The following is a 27,931-nucleotide window of genomic DNA, read 5'->3' on the forward strand; positions in this document are numbered from 1 at the left end:
GCAGAAGAAGAAAAAAAACATCCGCCCTGTCTTCATCAGCATCAGCTGGCCCCGTTTTGGGACGCAGACAGTTTTAATGTGGGCTTTCATTTTAATCTAAAATGGACAGTTTGCCAGCAGGAGATCCGCGGTATCTGAAAAGGTAACCGCTGCTAACGCCGGCTTGTGTAGTGGAACCTTTAGCGAGCAGGTCGATGAGCAGCGGGATGCTCCGCTGCTCATCGAAAGAACAACAGTTCTGTTTAAACGAGCTTTCAAATATTCATGAATATGTATTTGTGTGTTGGTACGACCAGCTTAAAGTATCTAACAGTAGTACCGGTAGCATAGCATTAGCTGACCATATGTCTGTCTTGGGTGTGTAACGGTAATGTGACGTCATGGACCGTGATGTACTTTAATCAATGAAAACAATAAGATTGATTCATAGGTTCATATGTTTTACACATTACACAAACAGTACATATATTAACATATTAAATGCATTCACACATCATTCAATTCAAGCATGAAACTTTTTTTTTTTGTACCTGTTTTTAAAAATCCTAATACATTCTGAGCTCTTCTGAATCTTGACTCCAACACAATGAAAAGAATCACATCCAAGAACTGTCATTTTACATTTTCACTGAGCTTTGTATTTTCCTGGTATTCCACCATTTCTCCATCACCTGCCATATTATCCTTCATACACATGCCCCGCTGCTATACAAATCCTGGCGGCAATATTAATGAATTTGGTTATAATATCTGTAGTTATTGTTTACTGAATCAGTTTGGATACATTTTATAATCCATACATATGAGTTGTGGCTGATTTGAAAGCACTGTATCTCAACTAGGCAAATTGAAGTGAATCCAACCAGAATGAGCATTTAGTACATCTTACTATACTACTACTGTGCTATTCACTGTTGTATTGTATGTTTCATCTTCAGCCAATGCTCACTTTGTCTCTGTATGACCCACAGGAGAGTGAAGGGATGTACTCTTGAGGTCCACCCCACTGAGAGAGCCCTTGTGGTTCAGTATGAGGTGGAGGCCACTGTCTTGGGAGAGCTGGGGAAGCCCATGGTTGGAGAACGCAAAGAGTGTCAGAAAATGTGAGAAATAAACACTGTCAGCTAATTCAGGATTCAATTTTACTTTTTACTACTATTTTGTTTCTTTTAACTGCGTACAACTTAGTTATGGTGATTTGTAAGACGACAGTTACACTGTAAGAGACATACCTTTCTTAAGATAAATGATGTTATTGTGTCCAACAATATCAATCGGTTTCTGTATCCTGATTTCATTTTGTACCTTGCATCTGAGAACCAGGTGCTCAATGTTTCTCTCAAAAGCTGTAATTTCACATGTCTATATGTTTGTCCTTCAGTATTCGCCTGAAAAGCCTGAACGCCCACACAGATACGTCCTCTTTGGCCCAGAAGGTTGTGGAGGAATGTCGTCTGATTCCCTCGTCCAAGCTCCACGAGGTGGAGCAGCTGCTCTTCTATTTGCAAAACCGCAAACAATCAAATGGTATTGAGGAGTTTCATCATGACTAACTAACTAACTAACTAACTAACATAGTTAGGGTTAGTATTCCTCCGAGTAAAAGTCACAAGAGGCCTTTTTGTGATGCTAAATATTTCCTTTCACAGACATCCAAGAGAAGAAACGCATCTCACCTCAAGACTCCACACCTTACGCAGGAGTGGAGGTAGGAACTGAACTGTACAGTATGACTGTGTGTGTGTGTGTGTGTGTGTGTGTGTGTGTGTGTGTGTGTGTGTGTGTGCGTGTGCGTGTGCGTGCAGTTCTGAGGACATTTCGCAGTCCAGAGGTTGAACTCTTTTATTTCCCTTCAGCTGGACGAGGTGGCGAGCATCAACAGCATCGATGAGTATGTGGATCTGCTGTATGAGGACATCCAGGAGAAGATCAGAGGAGCCGCGCTCATCTTCCAACTGGCTCGCAACCCGGACAACCTGGAGGAGCTCCTACAGAACGGTACCCTGCTCTGTTAAATAGAGAAGTACTTTGTTCAGCTAAAGAGGAAGAAAACATCATTCTTAGTTTATCTCTATTCTTTGTCTATTCACGCAGAAATACAGAACCACAGTAGAAATCCAACAACATGCTCACAGCCAGCACCAATGTGTTGGTTTCCCAAACTACTATTGATAGACAGTGTATATGCCTTTTCTCAAATCATGGTACAAACGATGTTTCAAGGTATCTCCTTCCTCAAATAATGAAGCAAAAAAACATTTTATATAGTTTTTCAATATATACAAAAAGTATACAAAAGTATGTAGTTACTCTAAATCACATTACAAGATTCCTTCTCTCCACTGGCTCCAAGGGCCGGGTATCAATCAAACCTCAATACTTTTATGGTATCTGTTAAGTAACAAAAGCTGCCGTCACATGTCTGGTCAGCTTCATAGTTCTGTTTTCTTTCTTGGATCACATAATTCAAGACCTAAATCCAAACATTAGGCAGCAAACAAGTATATTTCAGTGTCGGTACCAAAGTTATCGAACTGGCACCGGTATCAAGAGAGCGCTAAACAAATAAAAAATGCCACGTGATAACGTGACTAAAGACTAAATCAATAGATTCATTCACGTTTCAGATACTAATGAGTGAAGGATGAGCTAAGCACAGTTTATAGTTTGCACATCCACGTTCACAAGGGTCCATGTGATATATATTCCATCATCTGTGTCTGTGTTTGCCTCAGCAGACACACACTGTAAAACAAACAGAACTATGTCTGCTCTCCATGTCTGTTTTTTACCATGTTCGTCCCTTCACTAACTGGAGCTGTAGATATATTTTGCCCCTATTCTACCCTGCCTTTTTTTTTTTTTTTAGCCTTCAACAGCATCTCACGGTCTTCCTCGGCAGATGGAGTTTGCTGAAGTGGTCGTATACGGAGGGAAGATGGTAACCCCTGTCATGATATGGCGATATGATAATATCTCTGTGATAACCGAGCAAACTCCATCTGCAGAGGAAGACCAGGATCAAGGTCAAGGTCCCTTTTCATTCTCAATCATTCAGAGTGTATTAATTTCCTGTAAATAATCTTTTTCCTGGCAAAGTGAAGCCAGTTGCCAAAGTTCAAAAGTGCAAACCTCACTCATATTTCAGATTGTCAAGCAAAAAGCCAGATTTGGATGAAAAGGGAGTTTTGATAATGAGAATATTGCTTGGGTGTAGAATCCGTTGACTTTCATCAGCTCGTCCTCTCGGCTCCCCTTTTCAAAGAAAACAAAGCTCGGCTTCACTTCTGCTCCCTTCCGTGACAACCGCGCTGTTTCTTCCGCAACAGCACGGAGCCATCATCCTCTGCAGCCGCGGCGAGATGGCGCGGCTTCATTTGTATCTGTCATAATGCGTCGTCGGCTCACTCCGTCTGCCGCGCCGCATCAACCGGTCCGATGTTGATAAGAGCCGAGTGTTCGTGTGAGCCGAGAGGCCTGGGGTCGACGTGGAAAGAGGAGACGGACCCTGGGACGCACGTCTTTTTGCGCTGAGAAGCCCCCGTAGCACACAATCCTCAGGAGCCTCCGACCTCATCGCATTCCCCCACGCTTCTTTAAATCAACCTCCGGCTGCAGTGTTCGGTCTGACTCTGATTTAATTCCACACGCAGACGCTCTGCATTTAGTTTTCCTATTGACATCTGTGGTCCTTCATTCTTGTCTCGCCTTCTCTTTGTATGACTTTTTATTTATAAGGGCCTTTGTGTGTTTGTATGGTTGTCTTTATTGACATGTGTTTGTGTGTGTGTGTGTGGTTAGAGGCGGCCCTTGGAGCCCTGGCCAGAGTTTTGAGGGAGGACTGGAAGCAGAGTGTGGACCTGGCAACAACCATCGCCTCTGTCTTCTTCTGCTTCTCCAGGTAAACCGGCACGTCAAACACATGCAGAGGGCCACAAGTATCTGACTGTCCCTTCATTCCAAATTTGTATTTTTAAACTTTAAGTATAGTCTCCACTTCTTTATGCTGGGGTCTGTTGCATGGTGTAAATGTCATCATGTGCCCATGCCTGCAATGACCGTCTACATGCAGCCCAAAAATGTATACTGGCATGGAGCGTTCGTACTGACAAACATGTGTATCCTTCCGTGAATGCAGACATCCAATGTAGTCCGCATACTGGTTTTGGACTACATCCGTGCATTTTTAATTTGTTGTGATTAACTAAACTAGGGCTGGACTAGGATGGAATAATCAAATATCTCAATATTTTTGACCACATGCCTTGGTATCGATATCGCATTAAGGTAATACGGTCTTTTGCATTTGGAGCACAAGCCCAGTTTACCAGATTAAGGCATAGTCATAACATTTTACCAGCCGTATGGTTGCCTTCCTTCTGTGCAGTATTTCTAAGTTTCAGTTGTAACAGCATTGACCGTGCCTGACTCTGCTCTCTTCTTTTTTCACTGCTCTCCCCCTTACTTACAGTAGTCATCCACCTTTGGCAGAGTACCTAGTACTGAAGTTTCACTCTCCAACTGGGGGTTAGGAAACCCTAAAATTAGCCCTCGCTAGAATAATACATAAACGTCTGTCAGAGCTGATTTAGGCAGCGAGAGGACTTGTACGTCTGAAAACTGATCGTCGCTCTTGGCTCGTGTCCATCTCCATGTTATGCTGTTTGGATTGTGAAACGGTTCAAGTTGGACTGATTATAAGTCGGACCAGGACATACTGTTTGACTGAATGTGTTTTGACTTTGACAGTTTACTTTGTAAACTACTTCAGGGGTGACGGATTGGGTCATTTTAATGACAGCTCCCAGCTGGAATCCCCAATTCCGTTTGGAAAATACACTTTTGGATAAATGGAAGTCTTTTTCTTTCTCTCTCTCTCTCTCTCTCTCTCTCTCTCTCTCTCTCTCTCTCTCTCTCTCTCTCTCTCTCTCTCTCTCTCTCTGCCTCTTCATTTTCTCGTCTAGTTTCTCCCAGTTCCATGGCCTGGTCACACATTTCAAGATTGGGGCCCTTTGTATGAATATCATTGAGCATGAGCTGAAGAGGTTCGACCTCTGGCAAGACGAACTACAGAAGAAGAAGAAGGCCTATATCCTTTTCTAAGAGTTGTGCAACTGAAAAATCTTTCCTCTAAAAGCCAGTTTTTACTTAATAGATTTGATGATATCTGTATGGAAATAATGTATTCTTGTATGTAACCTAATACTTACAGTAGCTCGGTTATTATGGTACAGTTTTAATGTTTTCTGTGTAAATTTGATTCGCTTAACTGATCTCACATGAAGAATTCTCTGAGAACCAAAATCTGAAGAAGGAACATGAGAAGTCTTTCAGAAAGTACCAGAGTCTACTGACCAAGCAGGAGCAGCTTCTCAGAGGTAACTGTGGGAGCTTTGTACCCCCTGATGATGTCAAACCTATCTGACCTGCAGTGTCCACCAGGTTGATAGATACTGGAGTCGTGAGGGGTCAGTGTAGTCCTCTTCTAAGCCCGGTTAATTGAATTGGCCAAACACCAGTCTGCTCACTGCGTCTGTAGGTCCGTTTTGTTTAACCTCTGCAGCCACTCAGAGCTGCCGGTCGGGCTATCAACAAAAGTTTCCAGAGTCATCAAATGTGTTTGGCTGAATTTTGGGAATGTTTGAACAAAGTCATGCGTATGACATCTAGAATATTGTGTGTTAAATGTAATTATACAGACAGTGTCGGTGTCACTGGTTTTAAAGTCTAAGTTGGCGTCTAACAGCTGCAATGAACACATTATATGTGATTTAGTTATACAGCACTTTTCTAACAAAACGTAAGTACTTCTTAATTAAAACAGTTAAGCGCAACATATCATAAAGAATTATATCAGAAATACTGTTGATATAATGAACAACATATGAGATTTTTCATAATACATTTTTTTTCATTTGTTAATCAGTTATTGGGGAAGTTCTGTGTCTCCAATGAGAGGGTTTGCTGCTTTTCTTAATTATTTGAATCTGAATGTCTTTGAAGTTTGGATCATTGTTCAGACAAAACAAGACATCTGATTTTTGACTCTGCTCTGTTGGTTTTTATACACCAAACAAGTAATTCATTCTTCATTAAGTTAATTGACTTTGACCCAAGAGGCACAAGAAAAGCTACATTAAATCAGAAATTACTTCCAAAAGCCAAAACAACAGTAAGGGAGTGCGTTACAGCTAAATGACTTCTGTTCTAGAAACAATATGTCTCTGATGCATTTGACCCCGTAGTTGCCCTGTGTCTGCTGCTGAACCTGGCTGAAGACCCCCGCACAGAGCTGAAGATGAGGAACAAAAACATCGTCCACACGCTGGTGAAGATCCTGGACCGGGAAGACGAGGAGCTGCTGCTGGTGGTGGTGTCCTTCCTCAAGAAGCTCTCCATCTTCCTGGAGAACAAGAATGACATGGTGAGACAGAGGAGGGGTGGAGTGAAAGTTAAAACACTCTCCTCCTTTTTCCTTGCATCTTAACTGAAGCGCTGATATAGACAGTGCCTTGCAAACAGTTTAGAACCATTTATATAGCCCAATATCACAAATGAACACTTAAGCTCATGAATGGTGCAGACAGTTAAGGTGGAAAGTTTTACTAAAGAAACTATTTGAGCTTGCAGCCGCTTGCGCTCTTTCTCTGAATTTGAGAAATGGCAATAGGACATTAATCATGGATTTGTTAAGGTAAATGAAAAAATACTCCCGCAATCAAGTCTTACATAAAACCACTCTTACATCAACAAAATTTGGATTTAATTAAGTGTTTATTAAAGCACCTCCGCCAAACTATTCATTGTTTAAAAACCATGGCGTCTGTGTTGTTTAGAGTTTTTTTCTGACTAGTGTAGTCAATCTCCTAAATCAGACCTTCACATCTCTAATGAATGCGCTCTTTAACAAGGTTGTTTTGAGATATTTAAACTCCATTAGTGAAACTTAAAAGGAAACAATCACTCTTCATTTGTTCTGTAAAACGCTCCCAAAGTCATGTTGACAAATGGCTGTTCCGCTGTAGAAATGCCAGTTGAAACCACGCTTATCAAATTTCAGTTTATTAAATGCTTAGAAGGTCCGCTTTTGGCCACGTGTCCCACAGCGCTCGTACAGGCGCCGACTTTCCCCTAATCCAGCCCCACCTGGTTCCAATCTCACTCAGTTTGTGGTTCTTTATCAAAGCCAGACCCTGTTAGGAACTGGTTTTATCTCCTGGTTTCCCCTTCAGTGTATCTTTGATTCAGATTAAAGAAGCCTTCAGGGGGTTTAGACCCACTCAAGCATGTGTACAGCAGGAAAATAGTGGTTTCAACACTTTGACTCGGTTGAGTATATCAGTTTACACAAGGGAAAAGGGATTCCATTTAAGGACATGGATGTTTAATTGATAAAAAAAAAAAAGAAAGACATAATCACTTAATGATGCTGTGTGTCTTTAGGTTTTATTTACTCGGCAAACATATTTTTCTCCTAATCAGATAAGACTTCAACGCAGTCTGATATTTTTCTCCCGTCACTAATGAAAGGGGAATGTCAGTGGTAATTGACACGGGCTGCACTTGATTATGCTACTCGTGGTCTGGTTTGTGATGGTGCGACTGGAGCTGGTTTCGCACACAGTAGCAGTGGGTGCGTTTTTTAACTGGGAGCAGGTTGCGTCACTGTGATATCTGGCTGTGGGGGAGACCACAGGAGAGGGGGGGGGGGGGGGGGGAGAGACATGTTAACAGGCAGCACCGGACTGACGAGCGCCGCTCTGTCACACTGACACTCACAGTGGCGGCATGTAGTCCAAACGCTACCATGCTGGTCACATTTTCACACATCAACGATCCCCTAAAGAGTCGGCAGGCATGAGTTTGTGTTCAGAGTCATCAGCTCAACACTTCCACCTGCCTGTAGGTCATGTGAACCTTCTCCAAGCTGGACACCTAACAAATGGAAAAGGCACGATTTCAGTGTTTTATGAAGCTGTTTAGTAACTATCATATCAGAGATGATTCAGAGTTATCATTTATTATAATTAGGAAAAATCCCTGTATTTACATTCAGGAGTGTTTTTCAAAGTGGTAGCACGGCACAGTGTAAACTGACAGATAATGTAATCCAGTAAAGAAAGCAATCATAACATTTTGTGTGATCATTTCATGAATTTTATTCTGCTTCTGTCTCTTTTAAGGCAGCACGTTCCAGTAGAAAATAAAGTTATTATATATTAACTTCTGACAAAAGTATCCCATTACTTTACATTATCCAGATAATCATTTAATCTAAAAATGGAGGAAAAAAAGTGTCGCCATGAATTCTAATCACATATACTGTGAATCACATGACACCTGTGTTGTACATATATACAGCAAGTGTTGGAAAAAGTACTTCAATCCTTCACCTTCAAAAATACTCATATTACATTCAAAGTTCAAAGTTGTCAAAAGTAACAAGTAGTCATTATGCAGAATACTGCCACCTTGTACCACATGGCACTGTGTTAAGTAAGGTTATGTTGTAGAGCTGGATTGTTGTGTAATATTACAGATGTCCGTGTGCTTCTAGAGCAGAACCTGGAAGTTAGTTTTTTTTTGTCCGTTGTCTGCAGGCTGAAGCATTTGCCGTGGAGAAGCTGGCTCGGCTGGTTCCCTGCGATCACGAGTACCTCCTGAGCACCAACTTACGCCTCCTGCTCAACCTCTCCTTCGACACGTCGCTGCGCAGCCAGATGGTCCAGACAGGACTCCTTCCCAAAGTCTCCTCACTGCTCGGTAATCGATCTGACTGCGTACTGGTTGTTTGTTCCCGACTGTCTGTGCTTGTTCCTGTGGATGTGTTTGTACCGGCTCATTGTGTGTTTACGACTGAGGTTGTATTCAGATCATAAGAAATGCTCGTCCATCCCGAGCCGCCGGTGGAGCCTTTAATCTGTTATAACTGGGGCGTATGTGGCAGGTGCAGCATTTACACAGCACCCAGGCCTCATAAGGGCCTCTGGTGACCATTAGGGCAGTGACTTCCTGAAAGCTCCAGAGCGTGCGATCGGTGCGTCGTCTCATCCGCGAGGTCATGTGACACGGTCAGAAGCATCTCTGACGGGCCTTTTGAAGCCTCTCAGGGGGAGGCTCGGGTAACGGCGCATAATTAATATAATATATTTGTTAGAATAACATGCCAGAGCCTCTGCACAAATGTTGTTTTTGCAGGAGCAGGCCGGAGAGGTGGAGAGGTCTTCAGAGATTTAGAGAGGGCTGTTTTTTTGGGGAAGTGGCGGGTGGGGGTTGCTCATACAGGAAGCGAGGCGCACACATAATATAAGTGAACACTGAAATATTACGCCTGCTCACAGTCTTGACACTGTTGAGTTTGCCTGTATTTGTGTGTTTGCGCACGTGTTTAATGCGCTCTGCATGTGAGCCGATGTGTCATTAATCATCTGCTTTCACTGCCGACTGTCCTCTTTTCGTTTGACGCACTCTGCGCGAGGACTCCTGAGGTCTTATCTCTAAAGAGAGAAGACGGCGAGGGGGCGGGTCTGTCAGCCTCCACTGTCTCCATCCAGACCTGACCCGAGGTCATGACCCCTGGTGATAAGATGAAAGTGGAGGAGGGAGCCTCCACTTGTCATCATCACCTCCCACTCGATCCATCCCACCACCACCTGAACCCAACAGGAAGTAGAAAATTCCTCTTTGTCAGCTGCACATTATTATTTTTTCCGTTAGCTAGCGCAGAGACAGTTTGTCGATTAGTCGATCAGAAGTTAATCGATAATTTAGAAAATCTGTCAATTGTTCAAGTCATGTATCGAGCAAAAATGGCAAACATGTCTGCTTTCAATGTGAGCATTTGCTGCTTCTCTCTTTTACATCATAGTAAACTGAAAATCTTTTGGTATTCGGTTGGTTGGACAAAACAAGACATTTGGAGTCACTTGGACTCTATAAACTATGATGATAACCTCTCTAACCCATGCCCAATTCGATTTAGACTTTTGCACACACCCACCTATGACACCCAGTAAAGTGTACGAACAAACTCTTGTAGTATATGAGGGCCTTAAAGCCCAACAGTCATGACACCGTGGACTGTGCGCATGGAACAAAAGCACTGTCTGAACCTGTATGTCCAAAATACCATAACAAAACAGAAATATTTATTTTCTCTCTTATCCCTAAAATCACATATCGGAATAAAAAAGTTTATTCATCAGAGATACCAAACATTCTCTGGTTTCGTGTGTTGCCTTTTGTCTTTTAGTCTTTGGGTTTGGACTATTGGACGCATAATACAAATAATTGAAAAAGATATCATTGGACATTTTATAGATACAAATATAAATAATCTGTTTATCCAAAAATAATAATCTTCAGATGTATTAATAATAAAACACAATCATTTGCTGCAGCCTCTTTTCCAGCATTGCCCAACTTGTTGGCTGTCATTACATTGCAAAAACATACCAGGAGACTTGAGTGGGGGTGGGGATCTCTTTAAGAACTTTTTACCCAGTTTAAGTGGTGCGTGATGTCTCCGAAGACCAAACCCAGCTTGCTTATTTATCCAGAAAATACAATAACAACGGCGCGGTGATGTCGGCAAAGCAAACCCAGACGCCTCCTAATGTGTGCGGGTGTAATTTTACGAAGGTTAGGCGGTTTTAAATCAGGCTGGGGTGTAATTGGAGTTTAGCTCGCCCACTAACTGCCCCTGAACAGTCTAGTTAATTCTTAACAGCTCCCCCTCACCTTTTTTTCCTCCTCTTTCTTGCCCCAACCCGACCAGTGTTTTGAACATTTAATGGGATCTCTCTCGTCCCCCATAAAGGATCCTCCATGTTCCTACCAGTAAAGTGAGAAAGTCTGCACGGTCTGCAGGAGCTTATTGCCTGTGTGTGTGTGTGTGTGTGCGCGTGCATGCTTGGTTGTTTTCATGTGCATTTCAAGGTATTGGTTGAGGTAAAGGATCGCTAATGAGAAGCACATGTTCTGGCCAATCGCTGGCTGTGCTGGAAGGTCCAGAGCAGCGAGCGGCGTAGCTTTAACGTATTAAAGGCAGTAAAATTGATGCTTCCTCCTGTTTTCCCAATTAAAGTTAGAAGCCGTCTCTCCCTCCTGTGATTCCAAGGCTTCACTGAGCACATCTGGATCTAATACTCAGCGATAAGGCTCCCCGTACGGCCAGTGACCGAACACGGCTGGGACCAGTTTTAACTGGACCTGGTTGGGGATTTGGAGGCTGGTGGGCATTACTGGAGGTCTGTCGGTGGTTCTGGTCCAGTGAGGAGCCTCTCTCTTAACACTTCTCTTAATGAAAAGTTCCCGGGTCAAACTCTGGTCTGAACTCTATTAATCCCCTCTGGCTGGCTCCTCCTCCAGGCCTCCAGCCCCCCAGCTCTGGTCAGAGGTCAAACTCATAAAGGTCCTGGGCTCACTGACAGTCTAACACTCAATCCATTCTGTTTTTATCTCCTCCATGCTGCTTCCAAGGCTTGATAAGCTCACACAAGTGGAGTGACAGGGAATGCACTCATTTTATTATACAAATACTAAAGGGTCAGTTCACCCAAATTAAAAAAAAAGTCACATTTTCTTTCTTAACCTCTAGCAGTATCTATCTATGCAGATAGTTTTGGTTTTATAAATCCAGGTTTTTTAGAGATATATCTCTTGGATCTCTGGATACACCACAATGCAATGGAAGAGAATATTATTATTTATTTAGCTTTTTGAGGTTTTCAACTTGTTCCACTGCCTCTAAGTAGCAGAAAAATCATTAATGCAGCTTTAAAAATAATTCAGCATGAACGTGTCTTTCCACAGACAGTGTCCCGGTTACCCAGATAATCCACAGACCAATCTGTTTTCATTGGAAATGCTTTCTACCGAAGAAATGCTCCCTATGTAAACTGTTCCCAGTGAGGTCTGTGGAGTATCCCTACGAGTAACTGGGTCACTGTTTCTGGAGGGAGAGGAGACATTTTTTTTTTATTCTTGATCTCAAGGCTGGCATCATTGTTTTCGTGTGCAGAGCCGAACCAACAGCATGTTAGTCCGTCTCTCAACACTGTCTGTGGCTGTCAGCTCAAAACCCATTGGTTCCTACTGAAGAAGTTTCACTAAAAAAAAAGACTTACTCAAACAAGAGGAAAGGGAAAATTTAGGGACTATTTTCTGTGGCGGATTAATCCACATTTGGTGCAGCAGGACAGTTTATGTGGGATTATTTCAAAATGAACTACAGTGTGTGTGTTGGTGGTAAAGTCAGAATATGTGATCCAGTGCAACAGTGTGACCCATTGATGTGTTTTCAATAGTTTTGGACAACAATTGAGCTCTATGGCACAGAGGAAGAGGTTGTATATCACTTGTTAGTAGATACATTCATTGTTGGTCTGCACATGGAATTTGTTGACAATAAGAAAAAGATATGATATTGTCAGACTTATCTCCAAATTCTGTGAATAGCACAGAAATTTCATTCACTTCCATTGTTTTGGGACAGAAATCTGGATATATCAAAAGCTGCTTAAACAAAGAACAAAAATGCAGCATGGTCAGTCAGTAGCCTGCTGCAGTTCCACATTCAACGTTTAGATGTTGTTTTTCTTCAAAAGAGCTTCCCGTGAGACGCAACAAACTGTGAAACTGCAGTCGACTGATTCTGATTCTGCACCGAATGCCATTTGACCTTCAACAGGAATCGCTGTTGAAAAGGCCATTGAGCTCATTAATACTTTCAAAAAAAACACACCACTCTCCTAGATGTGGTCATTGGCATCCCGCGAAGCGTTACGGCACAACCAGTCATTCATCCATTGACTTCCCTCCTCCTCCTGTTTATGTTGCAGCTGACGAGGCCCAGAGACAGCTCAGCATGTGCATTCTGTACCACATCAGCATGGACGACAGATTCAAGTCCATGTTTGCCGACACAGACTGCATACCGCAGGTAAGACTGGCTAATGTACAACGCCAGCAGACCAAGACAGACACATTGGCATCAGCAGCTAACGGCACCCGGGAGTTAATGCATGAGAAACGGAGCGAGAGGGAGGGACGCGCGCCACATCTGGAGCCATAAACCACCAGAGGACTGCTGCTCAGTCTTCGCTCTCGCTGTGATGACGTCTCTGTTTTTCCTTCTTTTCTTCTCTTTCCTGAAAACATCCTCTCGCCATTTCATCCATTTCTGTATCTTCTCCACATATTCGACTCCTAATTAGCATTTCTAAACTGGGACGCCAGCGCAGAGACAGGATTTGTGATCATGAAAATTAAGTTTACAGCCTAATTTCAAACCCACCCCCCCCCCAGGCTTGTTTCTTTCAACTTTCGATCAGAACATTTTTGTTGAGTTACACTCCCTCCTGATTGAGTTGACCCGGTCAGTCGCTCCTCTCATCATCGGCGATTAGCTAAATGTGCGTTGTGTTTGTTTGTTGAGATTGGGTGTAAATGCCGGCCAGATGTGGCCGGGGGGAGTCGGCTGTTTGTTCAGAAGGTCACGTCAGCAGCAGATCTGAACCCCAGGCTCCCCTGCGTGGTAGAAAGGAGGCTGGCTAGCAGCATGACCAGGATGTGACCTCCGACCCCGCCCCGAGGCCCGCTCACTCTCCCCTCACTACCCTCTTCTACCTTTGGTCCCACTAATCGGGAGTGGATAAATATCAAAATCAATCAATCAGTCTATAGCTCAATCGAGGTCAGAGGCAGTTTGACAGTAATTAAGAAGACAACTCACTTTATTTTAAAAGGAGTCATTTGTTTCCACCAGATTTGCATAAAGTACCTGCCACCTTAATAATGTAGAGTGTGAAAGAAAGATATAATTGAAAAGTGTAATGTTTTTGTTTTGATTTCTTAATAACTTGGTGTTTCTAAAATCCTTGTAGCAGCCCTGCCTGCCATCACTTATTTCAATTGCCAATGTAGCTGATCGCACATCAACCTGTATTAATATTGATGTCATCTGACAGTGAGATGATCATAAAATAGTGATTCTGATTGACGTCTCAGTGCAGCTCAACAGGAGCTGCTGTTCAATAGGTGAACAGGTAGCATTTCATTATCAAGCAGAGGTTAGATAATTATGTGTCTGCACTAAAGTGTCGGTGAAAGAAGAATGTCTGTCCCCCTGCTCACCAGATGTTTGCTGTGATCAACAGTTAGTTGTTTTTGACCAAAAAGACTAGATTTAATCGTTTTCCTTTTGTTCAGGTGTTAGTGTGCAGATCTTTGCGAAAACTATCAATGAGTGTCATATTCACACTTTAAAAACATAGTTTTTCCAATTTAGCCAGCTTTGTGTAGACATAGTCTTAGTTTCAGTGGTTCATTTACATTTTATTTTTCATTTTCCCCAAAGTCCAACTCCCCACACCAAAACCTTTTTTGTGCCATATGATATTTACATGTCCCTCCATCCCCAACAAACTGCCTCACCCCATTTCCCACCTTTTTATCCTCTCTACCTAGTTTGTACTTCTAAGACCCCTCTCTTTTATCACTTTCCCAGGCTAGTAGCTGACCTGCCCCTTTCCCCTTCTCCAGCTTTTAATGGGGTCACCGTTTGGTGTTCAATGTGGGGTTTCCAGCACAGGGATGCCAGGGGTGAGGAAGGGGAGGAATGGAGGTGGTGGTGTGGGAGTGGGGGGGCAGAGGTGGCTGTGTTGGTTGGACGGACTGCAGCGTGGCGTTGGGCCCTGACTGGGCCTCCGGTGGCTGTCTGTGGTAAATAAGCAGAGGCAGGTGCCAGAGAGTCTAGACGGGGCTGATTTGGGGTCCGGGGCCCCTGGTATGTGATACCTAACCCAGGCCCGGCCCGGCCCAGCCTTTCTTTGACTCCTGACTCCTCACAGGGAAGCAGTGCACCTCTGCCCCCCCCCCCCTCCTCTGCTCAAAGCTTTTCCTGTTTAATGTTAAATCAGTGCAGGAGAGACTGACAGACGGACAGAGGGAGGGAAGGAGGTGGTGGGTGTTTGAGAAGTTAGGAATGACGCTTGCCTTTATCTCGAAACACTGTCTTTCTCTCTTTAACTCAAAAACTCACTCCTATTTAAAAAAAACCTAATTGTAATCTGATTTCTTTTCCTCACCCTCCTTTACACTCCAGGGCTCAAACCCGACACGAAAATCATCAGAATGACATGTCACGACCAATAACACACACAACATGAAGACACGTCGCTCGTTGTCTTTGGGAACTAACCGCTGCTCCTTTTTAGCTCACATCAGAGAAGAAATACTCCCAGCATATTACATTAACACCCTCAACCACTGATATTCAGCTGTGTTATTCTAACACGGCGGACACACGACTGCTTTGGTGTGTTATGGATTAGTTTGTCTTGATTCTCAGTGATGAATCAATCAAGAGGTTAACTGACATGTGGAACACCTGTGATTGACAGCTGATGAAGATGGTGTTTGACTGTGGGGAGGAGAAGATGGATGTTGAGCTCATCTCGCTCTGCATCAACCTGGCTGCTAACAAGAGTAACGCAAGGGTCATCTGTGAAGGTAGGAGCTCCAAAGAAACCATAACGGCAACATTTGGAAAAAGGCATTTTATCCCACTCTGACGTCGTTGAGTTCTAAAATGATCTTTACCTCCTTGTTGCCATAGGCAACGGTCTGAAGATGCTGATGAAGCGTGCTGTGAAGCTGAAGGATGTTCTGGTGATGAAGATGATCAGAAACCTTTCTCAGCACAACGGACCCACCAAGAGCCTCTTCCTGGTCAGTACTTTGTCTTGATACTGAAGTCATGACCTCAAAGCAATGCGCGTATGAAGCCCATGGCTAACTCAGAGTCTCCAGTGCAACATTACACTTCCTCTTTTATTAACCGAGGAATGATGGGAACTCTGATGGCAACATCTCAAAATGTATGAATTAAATGAGAAACAGAATAACAATAGGAGTGACATGAAAGTGTGCCGCACTTTTGCCAAACTATATGTTTTTTACTTGATCAGTCCAATCAGCCTGGTTCTTCCATCTCACTAACACTCTCTTCTGTCCATTCATATAAAGAGAAGCACACAAGTCAAATCTGCATTTGTGATTTCCATACTCTCATTGATCTTGTTTTGTCTGTCTGCTGGTAGGACCACGTCGGTGACCTGGCAGCTCAGATCAGTGAGGAGGAGGCGGAGGAGTTTGTGATCGAGTGTCTGGGCACGCTGGCCAATCTGACCATCGCCGACCTGGACTGGGCGCTGGTCCTCAACGAGTACAACCTGGTGCCCTACCTGAAAGACAGAATCAAACCAGGTGTGTGTGAAGACTACATGGACCTCTGTGGTCTTCATCAGATGCACCATCTGAGAGTGTTTTTTGTTACGTGTTAAAAAAGGTTTTTGTGACGTCTTTTAAACCCACTCTTGCAGGGACATGCAGTAATGCTTGCATAGAAGGATAACCCTGCCACGGTTCTCTCATCTATCTCCCTTTAAAAGCAGAGGCCAGGTCTCTCCCATGCCCCGTCTTAACCTCTAACTACTCCACCTGCATCCCACTATCAGTGAAGTGTCACTGGTCATGGAGGATATGAGGACAGAGGACCCTCATTAGGGTCTGGGCCTTATCTTTACCTTTGATGACCAGTGACCTCTTAACCCTCAGTTTTTGTCTTTATTGAGGCAGAATTAAAAGTCTAGTGCTACATATTGAACTCTGTTGTTTTTGTATTGTAGGATAGTAAATAATAAAGTGACAGGAAAGTTTGCACAAAACATTACATAAGTTACCAGTTCTGTTTTTATTTAACCATAAACATCGTGGTGAAGACCTGATCTGGGACATTGGTTTGGGTTGGGTCTATATAACAAGAACCCTGACTTATTTAAAAGTTTGATGTTTGCCCATATTTCTTTTCCAACCAGGCCAGGCCCAGTGCCGCTTCTTTGGGTGTCATTTGATGTTTCAATACTAGTGCCGATACCAGAGTACCAGAGTTTCACCTCCGATACCAGAACAAGTTTGTTGATCCCTAACTTTGAGAAGAATCCAAAGTTCTGCTTTTTTTCGCAGCCAATCAAAAATGTTAGGAAAATTCACAATCTTATTAATTTCATTAATTGTTCCATCATATAATGAGTTTTAATCTGATCAAGAATTGATTTTGATATCGGGTGCTATGGCCACATGTCAGTTGCATTACGTTTTGATGCCCATGGTGAGGGTGTAAAACTGATCATATTTCCAACGGTCTGAGAATTGAATGATTTCACAAAGAGATCTGAGCGATCCTCAGTGAGTTCCAGCCCGCTAACAGCCTCCACTGAACCGTCCATGAGACATTTATTGATCTTAAAGTGAGCCCATTGGGATCCTTTAAAAGTAAATAGATGTCCTCAGACACAAATGGAAAGCAGCCATTTTATTTATAACCTTATGTTTCCCAGGCATAGTTTTCTAGACTGCATTGGTATTAAGACACAGCAGTCAAAAGACTGAGGTCCAGCAGCACTGTGTGTTGCCCCTGGCTCAGCACTCTGTTCTGCACATCAGGGGACTGATGTGTCAGACGATCAATGAGGTTTCTTTGCCGGTCATGCGATCAACTTGCACTTTTCCCTGATGACAGGTTCTGCTGAGGATGACCTCATTCTGGAGGTGGTGATCATGATCGGCACCGTGTCCATGGATGACTCGTGTGCAGCCATGTTGGCCAAGTCTGGGATCATTCCTGCTCTTATTGAGCTGCTCAACGGTAAGAACCAAATCCTACTACAGCTTTCCAAAGCATTATCAAATGTACCATGTAGTATTTTGAGTTTTTTTTAAACTAAAAGTCAGGATATCTCGCCTTCTTCTACACAGATATTCACCTTCTTCTTTTAATCTGTGTCTCCCAACTTTAATGAAGTACAATACTAAATAACTGGAGTACGCCTTTTAAATCTGTGTTCTTCTATCCACCTAGAAAGGCTTACTTTATTTAAGTAAACCACCAACTGATCGTAATTAAACTGCAATAAAACTTCTTAATCTTAAGAAGAAATGTGAACAAGCTGATGATCATATTGTTGCCTCGTTGGACTCCACATCTCCAAAGTAGATTTTTTTTTTTTTTTAGTTCGAAAACAATATGTACAGTATATTGATTAAATCATGTTCAACACTAGTTTTTTACCTTTTTCACGAGAACATTTTCCAGTAGACATTTTAGTAATTTTTTAACGACACATGACATTATCTACTTTTAAAATGAATCATTCTTAATTTCTTTCCCCTTAGCCCGTCAAGAGGATGATGAGTTTGTGTGTCAGATTGTCTACGTCTTCTACCAGATGGTCTTTCACAAAGCTACCAGGGACGTCATCGTCAAAGACACTCGTATCCTTTTTGCAAAGCATCGCAGACGTTTCCGTCCCGTTGGATGAAATACATGTTTAGAGACGTGAGATATGGGAAGACTGTTATGAGTAGCTTCCATCACAGTCATGTACACTGCCTGTATGTTTCCTCCAAAGTTATTCTCTGGTGCTCTCCAGAAATACTTTATTTTCAGTCTTTAGTGTTTGTCCCTGTGGTAAGTCCTTGTACTGCCCTGTATGTATCTTCACTGTTTGATCCCATCTGCATCTCAATAGCAACCTCTTTTAACCCCTCTTTTTTTTTTTCTTCTTCTTTTAACCCTCTGGGTATTTTAAGCCGCCTGTAATTGTACACAGTTGTGGTCGGTGGCGGCTTGTGTCAAATTACAAATATGCTCTCTGTCAGCACGTTCTGATTGATGTTTTTCTTTCTGCGTAAAGAATATAACGGGAATATCTGATTTAGGCACCGCTGTGGGAGGAAAGTGTTCACTTCATCACAGGAAATGCAGACAGCGGTTCCTTCAGCCGCGGGGCACCTGTCTCCGGTCTCTTTTGTCTTCAAATGACAGAGTGGGAGCGGTTGTTCCTTCCCACAGTACCACCGCATCCCCATCGTTCCCCCTGCAATTGATTAGGGACAGACTAAATAATTGATTCAGCGTCGAAACGTCCCAGAGAGGATGAAATGTTTTCTTTCCTTGAGTCCTGATCTCAGAAGCGCCTGAGTACCTCATCGACTTGATGCACGACAGCAACGCCGAGATCCGCAAAGTCTGCAACAACACGCTGGATATCATCGCTGTGAGTAACTGACCATGTCTCATAAATAACACTTCAACACTTCAGCTGTAGGAGCTGTGGCGCTTTGATGCTGGAATAAAAAGTCAGTATTATGTTTTTTAACTGGTTGTAAAAACTTGACTTTTTTTTTTTTTTAAATACATTCAAATTTTTCACAAGGTCACAAAGTTCTTTAAAGAGAGAAGAATAGATACAGAGGAAATTTAATTCCTTTAAAAAGACATAAGACGGTTTATAGAAATAAAGTGAATAGACACGAATATTAAGTTTTTATAAAATAAAAGAAGAGAAAGCCAAAGTAAACTTGGTTTTATGATGTTTTTATAAAGAGGTGCACTGATTTGGAGTCTCACAGGTTGAAGAGCAACACACCAATTGTAACGCAGGGAATCAGATGTTTTTTTGGGGTTCTGGGGCTCCAGGGCAGTTCCTCACTTTGCCTGATTGGTAATACAGCCTTGTGTAGGAGGTGTTCAAAAACCTTTGGAACTCACCATTAAAATGACACTGCTGCAAGCCATGGAATTAAATATTAGATTCAAATTAAGATTTCCAATTCTATACAGATTAAAACGGGTCTTCCAGAATACTGTGTTCTACAGCTCATTTCCATACAAACATGAAACGTTTTGACCTTTTCCAGTCTTCCAGTCAAACACTGATGTGTCACATTTGACATCAGCGATTACCAAACCGATGAACTCCGGAATCACCTTGTGACTGACAGGTGTGGTCAGCTCCCAGACAGTGCGTGATCGCTGCCAGACCTCAGATCAGCGTAATTAGCTGTAGATTACAGCCAGGCAGTGTAGCGGGGCAAAGGAAGTGTTTCATTGAAATTATCAGTGAGACCTATTAAGCTGTGAACCACATGAAAGGCCGCCGGTGGGCTCTGGAGTGTGTCAGCGGCTGGACGGCAGAGGTGAGAGAGAAAGCAGAGCTTTGGACACAAACACACACACACACACACACACACACACACACACGCACACAATCATTACTGCTCGGCTGTGCGGGATCCTTTTGGCAGCACACGCCATAACTGTGCAGTCCTGAGATGTTCGCTCTTTGATCATTGTGGCCCTGCTCATGTACAAGCACACACGCACAAGGAACTTTGTAGATGCTCCAAGTGGGACACAGGCCTAATTCACAGTGATGCCACATTTCCAGAGGAATAAGTTGAAAAGCTGGCAAAACTTTGATGCACTTCCTCACCCCTGCTGTGATGAGCTCATGCTGTCATGCACTCAGCGGCTAATAACAGATTATAAAGTCATATTAAGCTAATAAAAGAGCATATTTGCTGAGTGAAAAAGTGCGATTTTCAGCCTGTGATGAATCAGCACGCTAAGAAATGTGTCACTGTCACCTCCAGGGGTTTTGGGGCGGGGCCCTCTGTGTGTCGGTCAATAGGCCCGTTTGAGTCCGGGGTCTCGGCCGGCTGTCAGATCCCAAGGCGTCTCTGCTTTGTATCTGAGTGATTAATCCTTCAGGCCGGGGCGTCACAGTCTCAAAGGCCGCCTTCATCGCTGCCCCTTCAGCCCCACGCAGGGAAAAGAAAACAGAGCTCTGTGGTCGTCCTCCGCCCGAGCTACGCACGCAAACAGAGGTTTTTATAAGCTGTAGTGAGGACGGAGGGCGGAGAAGACACACAGTCACACATACAGCCGTGTGCCTGATATGGAGCTGTTGACCTTACTTGCATGGTCTGTTGTAAATAAGTGTCATGTGGCGAGTATCAGTCAGTATAGCGTTTCAAATGTTTGCCAATGAAGTGATTCCTTTCGTCTATAATAACGCTGACTCTGATAAGACGTCTGTCTCACTGCTCTTACCACCGGGTACATTCCAGTCATTTTCTAAATTGTGCATTGAAAAATGGAAATGCAGCATTATAACAACAATGTTTGTCTCTCTCCACCCAAACCCATCTGCCCTCCAACATCGCTTCAGGAATATGACGAGGAGTGGGGAGAGAAGATCCAGAATGAGAAGTTCCGCTGGTACAATTGCCAGTGGCTGGAGATGGTGGAGAACCGTCCAATGGATGAGGCGGAAGAGCCCTTCCTGTACGGGGAGGACGGAGAATCCTTCATCGGGGACAGAGACCTCCTGGAGAGACCCGATCTGTTCTACAGCGCCGGTACGGGGGGCTTTGAAAGGAATGCGTCATTTGAAAAACAGGCCCGTCTGCCTTTTTGTATCTGGAGAGTGGGATGAGAAGGTTTATAACGAGCGTTTTGTATTGTTTCATCCAGAGGGCATCGTCTCAGCAGACGGCGCCATCAGTCCCGAGTTCTACACCGACTTCCAGGACGGAGAGCTGGGACAGACTGGATACATGAGCAGGTTTGGAGCTCTCCCTTCACCTCACAATAACAGCACTTCACCAAAACTCAATATGGTTTCAAATCCAGTTAGAGAATCGTAATCATTTTAAAATCGTCTGGCTTCAACATTTTTAAGTGAATACATTTAAATATAAATGAATCTGCTTTTACACCCGTTTAGTTTGGTTCACATGAACGCTGGTGCGTGTGCCAGTTTGTTTAGTCGGTCAGTCAAACTGTGGACCAAACAACACCCTCCTTCTCAAGCAGTCTTTGTCTGTTGTGTACTTTGTTTGTCGGTTAAGAAAAGGACCAGTACTATGTGACGAGTAGAAATGTGGTTTTAGCATGAATTCTATCCCTTAAACTTATTATTAAATCCATCTGCTGGTCCTGGAGCCTGTCAAGAAAGCCGTATCCAGAATGACGAGGCAAGATCATACAGCATAGTAACCATGTGAACATGTAGACACGGCAGCATGTGAGAGCAGGGTTTTCCCCTCAACTAACCGAAAGAGAAAAGGAGTTCAAACGGAGGTGGGTCATGTAACAATTACATTTTGATTCAATTCATTTGTATAGCCCGATTACGCAAATCACAACTTTAATTATCCAGAGGGAAATGGCTGTGCATCAGCTGCTAACAGAAGTAGGAATGAGTTTGAAGATAAAAATCTGAATAACAATAATGGGCCAATTCAAAATATACGCAATGCCAAAGATGTTGTTGGATGCTTTTTACTTCTTTCGCTAATAAATCTGTGGCCGAGTGAGCACACCACCTTACAATAGAGCACAATAACCAGAAAACAGATGAGTTTCATTGCTGATATAATCTTTGGCAATTCATATGTTGAAGGCAACAGCCAGCTAAAAAAAAAAGGAGAATCCCGCTCCCTGAATCTGTTTTACGTTGCTCCTTGCTAATGAAAAGGAAAGAAGACATTTGTTATCCTCGGAGCTTAGCCCATGTGGATATTTAGCGAACCTAGTATTCTGGGGTTCAGTATCTGGTAACCCCGCACTCAGACACGGGCATAGAAGTCTGTCAGCTGGGCAGGTTGTCTTTGTCCAGAAACACTGGCTGTGTCAGAGAGGAAACGCTAAACTGTGAGTGTTTACCTTCAGCCGGCTCGTCCGCCAGCCAGCCTCTGCCCCCTCGTATTGTTTTTCTGAATCAGTATTCGCTGATCTGTGTTATTGAACCAGGCCAGGCCTGAGTCAACAGGCCTCACCAATCCCAGAAGGCATCGCTTCACCCCGAACAGCAGTACTCCAGCTTTGAGCACAAACACTCTCCGTCTGTCCGTCTGTCTCCATGTTTCTCTCTCCCTCTCTCTCTCCCTCATTCCTCTCTGTGGCTCCAATATATCAGCTACTTTAGTCCCAATACGCCGCTGACATTCCACAGCGAAACATGAAACTGAAGCCTGGGAATTAGAAATCAGTCCTGTTATCACTGATGGACTGCGAGTCCGTTTTTGGTCCCAATATCGAGCGGCAGCTAATTCGATACGCCGCTGAGATGATGAATAGTTGAGGAAATAGAGAGTTTATTGTGAGTAATTTGTCTTATTTATTATCAAACTTCTCCTTGCGTGCGATAAAGCTTGTGTCGATGTTTATTTTTTTTCTCCCCCCTCGCCGGCAGGAATGTTTAATTTGGCTGTTGTTGAGAGGCTGACTGTGAGCGGCTGAATCCACGACACAGTCAGCCAGTCCAACGAGAGAGAAGTCCCAATCTGACTCCCCTTCACTCGTTTCTTTATTGTCTGTTTCTGTTCTCCTTCTGTCTCTCTCTCTCTCTCTCTCTCTCTCAGCTTTGTAACCGATACCTTTTAAATATACTGAAAGCGCCGGGGGAGTCGCGTCTGTGAGACTGTTTTAATTTGGCCGCTGTACTCTTGAGTGATCCAGGTTAACATAATAATCAAAGCCAGCTCCGCCGCTTATTTTAAACTATGTGTGAAACATGGTGTGAATGGGGCCTTTTTTTTAAATGGACGTAATACTGTACAGTCACTGTTATTTGTATGAACATCAGAATGAGCTTTTATACTAACTTTGTACAAAGAGGATTATCAGTTGATTTCACATCGCTGTATACAGCATGTGTGCTGACATGTGAAGTAATTGCAGGACAGGATTTTTTTCCAAAGCAAATCGTAAAATGGGTTTTAAATGAATACCTCAAAGACTAATTATTCAGATCCATCGATCTGACAATACGTAGTCAGGGCAGGTCGCTCTGCTCTTCCTGTCCAAGACACTAAATGTTTTATTTAAAAGTCATTTTTCAATACATCGTAATGAGCTATTCTAACTATCAAAAATGAATTTAATGTTTCATAATGCTCCGCACACTTCTTAATTTCATGTTTATAAAACTTTAGTATGTATCTTTATATATATTCAGTCATATATTTGTGATGTTTCTATTGATGCTAATTTAGCGAAGTTTCAGTGCAGTTTACTTTAAAAAGTTTGCTATAGTTGCACATTTCTTTGTTTTATTTTCAAAGACATTTTCTGACATTTTATTGGACAGTTGATAATATGAAGACAAAACAGGAAATGAAGGGAGACAGAGACAGGGGATGACATGAACCCAGGGACGTTTTGGTTGAATGTTATTTATCTGCATTGTCAGGACAGACGGACAGATTTCCCACAAGTGTTAATTATCTTTAGTCAGGTAAAGAGACGTGTCCAATGGAGAGAGTCGTGGAACACAGACAGTGTGCGCCTGTGAACGCACCAACAGGAGGATCATTGAGCGCTTTGAGAGGCTGTCAGGATGTGGCCGGGCGCCGGGGAGAGAAGCGAGGTACAAAATAAATGAAGGGGAAGGAGAAGCGGAATGCCGTCGCGATCAGGTGAGACGTGGAGATACGCGGGGAGGATGGAGGTGGCGGGGGGGGGGGGGGGGGGCGAGACCTGGTTCTTTACCGGCGTGTTGGTTAGCTGTAACCTGAGCAGTGACAGCAGGGCGAGATCAAAGCGGGGGCCCTGGAAGAGACAGACGTAGGGGGAGGCGAAGGGTCACGCCAAAGGAGGAAAAAGGCCTGATTCCCTTTCCTGTTCACTACCAAGGAATGCTCTCAGCGGGATGGGACGTGTCCCCGCCGCCTCCTGCAGCCGCTCCTCTGGGGCCAAACTGGCATTTGTGGGAACACCGGGCCCCTTGTCTCAGCGACCCCCGACCACACTCACCTCATTTTGCCGGCGTGTCACAACACACACTGACACACGTGAAGTGAATAAGGGGGAAGGGGGGGGGGGTGCAGACAGGTTGATTTGCATGTTTCATAATGAGAAATATCAGCAACTGTGTCAGGCGTCGTTTCTGATGTACAGGGCTTCAAACAAAAATATTCAAAGCGTGATAGAAAGCATCACTCACCCGGAGGGATGAATTAGATTTCCTCAGCTAGTGTTTTTAACTTCTTGCTGTGACGGGAGCTCTTCCGTTGACACCAGAGTTAAGATTTGATATACAGCTCGAGATGAGAGCCAGTGTTTCTAGCAGAATTTAAATCATTTTTATTGATTCAGTTTCCATAATCACTTCAGTTCTTGAGCCTTTCTTTTAAAAAAATACATTACAGGGTTACATGTTTCGTTATATATTTTGTCTTTTCAGAAAAGACAGATCTATAATAAATCATTAGCGCTTTGGAACTGCTAGCTTCAACTGACAAATCCATTTTTCTATCAAAGGAAAACCAATTAGTCCTCTCTGTCTGTGTGGCTCTAATGTTAACATCATATTATTACTGTTGTTTGAGGAGATGCAGCACTCATCTGTAATCAAAAACATCACATTCCTTTAATTTATTGGCAGTCAAATGATGTTTAAGTCTATATATCTTGTTGTCCAGTTCAAACATCTGTTTTTTTACTGTAACTAAAGTTCGACATGAAAACAAACTCAGTGTATGTTCCGGTCTTGAGTCAATGTTTTCAGTTTAAGTTAAATGAATTATTTCTCAATCAGACAGCTAATGATTGGTCATCTGTCCATTAAGGGTTGCAAGATAAATCTGACAGATTGTGTTTTTTAGGATATTCTTTAATCCTTTTTTTCATCAGAATAATTGGATGAGTCCTAAAATATTCAACTAATACAATCTGAGGAGTCACAGTGTGTTTTAACTGGTCAGAACCTGTAGACTTACGCAACCTGGGACAAGAGATCAGAAGTAGCCAGCTTGGCCATAAGTCCCCAGGGCCTGAGGTCACATCTTCAAATTGAATTCAATTAGCAATCGCAGTGGAGGTTAATAACTCAGGATTTGACTATATGCTCAGTGTTTTTGCTCCCGTCTGAACTTCAGGACTCTACAGGTCGTGAGCAGATCCTGGAAGTCCAGGCCGGGGCGTGACCAGTCAGTCAGCCATCGAAACAGGCAGACATGCAGGCAGGCAGGCAGGCGGATGGTGTGACTCAGAGCTCCAGTGTTCCTCCAGCCTCCTTTAGCCGGGCTCTCAAATCCCCCCTGACAGCCGTAGCGTGCGGAGAGGAAAAAGACATATTTCTGCCCAGAGAGGAGGGAGAGGAGATGGTGGTTGTGGGAGGGGGGGGGGGGGGGACGGCAGGGGGCAAAGGCAAAACGGAGAGGAGGAGGAGGAGGAGGGAGAGTGGGGATATGCTGCAAGCTGTGTAACTGATCGCTGGAAGTGATTTGGCTAAAAACAACACGTCATTATAGGCGCTTGCAGGGGCAAAGCAAACAGCTCGTATTTTAGAAGGCCGAGGGACGACGGCGGGCCGGCCAGCGAGGAGAAAGACGGGGATACGTGTGAGATGTGGTGTCATCCATCAGGGCCCACTTTATCCATCGACCGGCCTGTTCGAGGTGACCCACCACCAGACACAAACTCCCAGCAGCTGGTCAGAAGATGGAGCGTGAAATCGGCCCCCACCCTCCGTATCCACATCCCCGTAGTAACTGATTTATACGGTGCAGATACAGGCCTTTTATCATCCCCCTCAACAGGCCTCTGTTGCCAAGCGGAGGGCAGCCAGGTCCTCCAGGTTTGGCCGTCAGCCTCCGCCCTCGTCACGGCGCTGTGTTTTGACATCTCTCCTTTTTTTGGGTTTTTTTTACGGCTTGGCCGCTCTGCTGTTTAGCCCTCCAGCCATTAGCAGTCTGTAACTCACACACTCATTGTGGATGTCCAACACCTGCATCAGGGCAGATGAATATTACATTAACTTTTTATGAGTTTTCTTTTTTCCTTTTTCTTCACCCTGAGTGATTGGTCCGGCCTCGGGGTTAGGAGTTGGGGGGGGGGGGGGGGGGGGGGTCCATAGGGATGCCTGGTGTCAGAGCTCCACCTGGTGGTGGTGCTGGTGCTTTCTGGTTTCAGTCTTTCCTCCAGATGTTTGGAAGCTTGGCAGGAGTGAGGTCCAACGCTAGCAATGGGTGATTCAGGTCTGACTCTCAGTTGATGTTCCAGTTCATCCCGAAGGTGTTGGATGGGGTTGAGTTCAGGACTCTGCCGCAGACCAGTCAAGTTCTTTCACATCAAACTGGGGAAGCTATTTCTTCATAGAGCTGGCTTTGTGCACGGGGGCATTGTCATGCTGAAACAGGAAAGAGACAAACACAAGCTGTTGACACAAGGCTGGAGGCTCACTATTGTAGGAAATGTGGAGAGTTTTGAGGCACCATGTTTAACTGTGCTCAGTACGTTTTACTCCACTACATTCGTCTGACACAAACTTGGATTTCACACAAGCTTATACAATGTGGCTGTGAATAAGAAAGCACCAGGATCTCTGCAAAGAAATAAAAGCTTTGCATCTGCTCCATTACGATGGTGCATTTTAGATGTTTTTTTTCTTTTGGGGGATTTTGTTTTGGTCTTGTAAAAGTATTTGATTGTGTTAAGAAATTCCCAGTTGCTTTCCTACTTAGTTTCTTTCAAAAGGATGAATTCGTCACTCTTATCGCTGCCCACAAGGCTATCGGGGGCTTATTTTAGTTCATATCTTGGCCATTGGTGCTCACTCCTGGTTCTCGAAAGCACCAGCATGTTTCCATCTCTCCCTTCTCTGCTCTCTGATCATCACACAGGCTCTAACCTCCTCTGAACTGCCTCACTAGTTGAGAGGCGTAAGCAGGCCGTGCTGTAAACAGACAATTTCATGCTTGTGTACTTTTCATAGTCGAGTCAAAGGTTTAAGAATTGTGTGTATCTCTGTCAGAACCATGTGACAGACTGTTTGGTATTTTGAGGGTTATGTAAAAAAAAAAAAGGTTCCGTAATTGGTAATGGTGAATCAGATTGTATTCATTTCTCCCATCTCCACCTTCTTTCATTTGTCCTTTCAGTTCTTCGGAGCAGTTTGTCCCAGCAGATCGACCGGTCAGCGCCTACGGCTTCCGCCCCGACGAGCAGTTTTTCTCCAACTACAACACCGCCTCCCGGTAAACCTGGAGCCCCTGACACATGCAACACTGTACAGGC

General features: G+C 43.8%; 1 protein-coding gene across 1 annotated transcript; it reads left to right on the plus strand.

Moving 5' to 3' along the window:
• On the plus strand, nt 1-27,902 carry kifap3a (kinesin-associated protein 3a). Its single transcript, XM_079158527.1, has 20 exons — nt 1-142; nt 972-1,103; nt 1,382-1,527; nt 1,650-1,708; nt 1,857-1,998; nt 3,802-3,901; nt 4,965-5,089; nt 5,280-5,378; nt 6,246-6,424; nt 8,601-8,763; nt 12,843-12,943; nt 15,405-15,513; nt 15,620-15,732; nt 16,104-16,269; nt 17,585-17,710; nt 18,238-18,336; nt 19,036-19,121; nt 21,078-21,267; nt 21,383-21,473; nt 27,796-27,902. Exons 1-20 carry the CDS (start codon nt 102-104, stop codon nt 27,893-27,895), a joined length of 2,367 nt encoding a protein of 788 aa, XP_079014653.1. The 5' UTR covers nt 1-101; the 3' UTR covers nt 27,896-27,902.
• The last annotated feature ends 29 nt before the right edge of the window (nt 27,903-27,931 follow it).

This window comes from Pholis gunnellus, assembly GCF_910591455.1.
Source record: "Pholis gunnellus genome assembly, chromosome: 4".
In the NCBI taxonomy this organism is placed as follows: domain Eukaryota; kingdom Metazoa; phylum Chordata; class Actinopteri; order Perciformes; family Pholidae; genus Pholis; species Pholis gunnellus.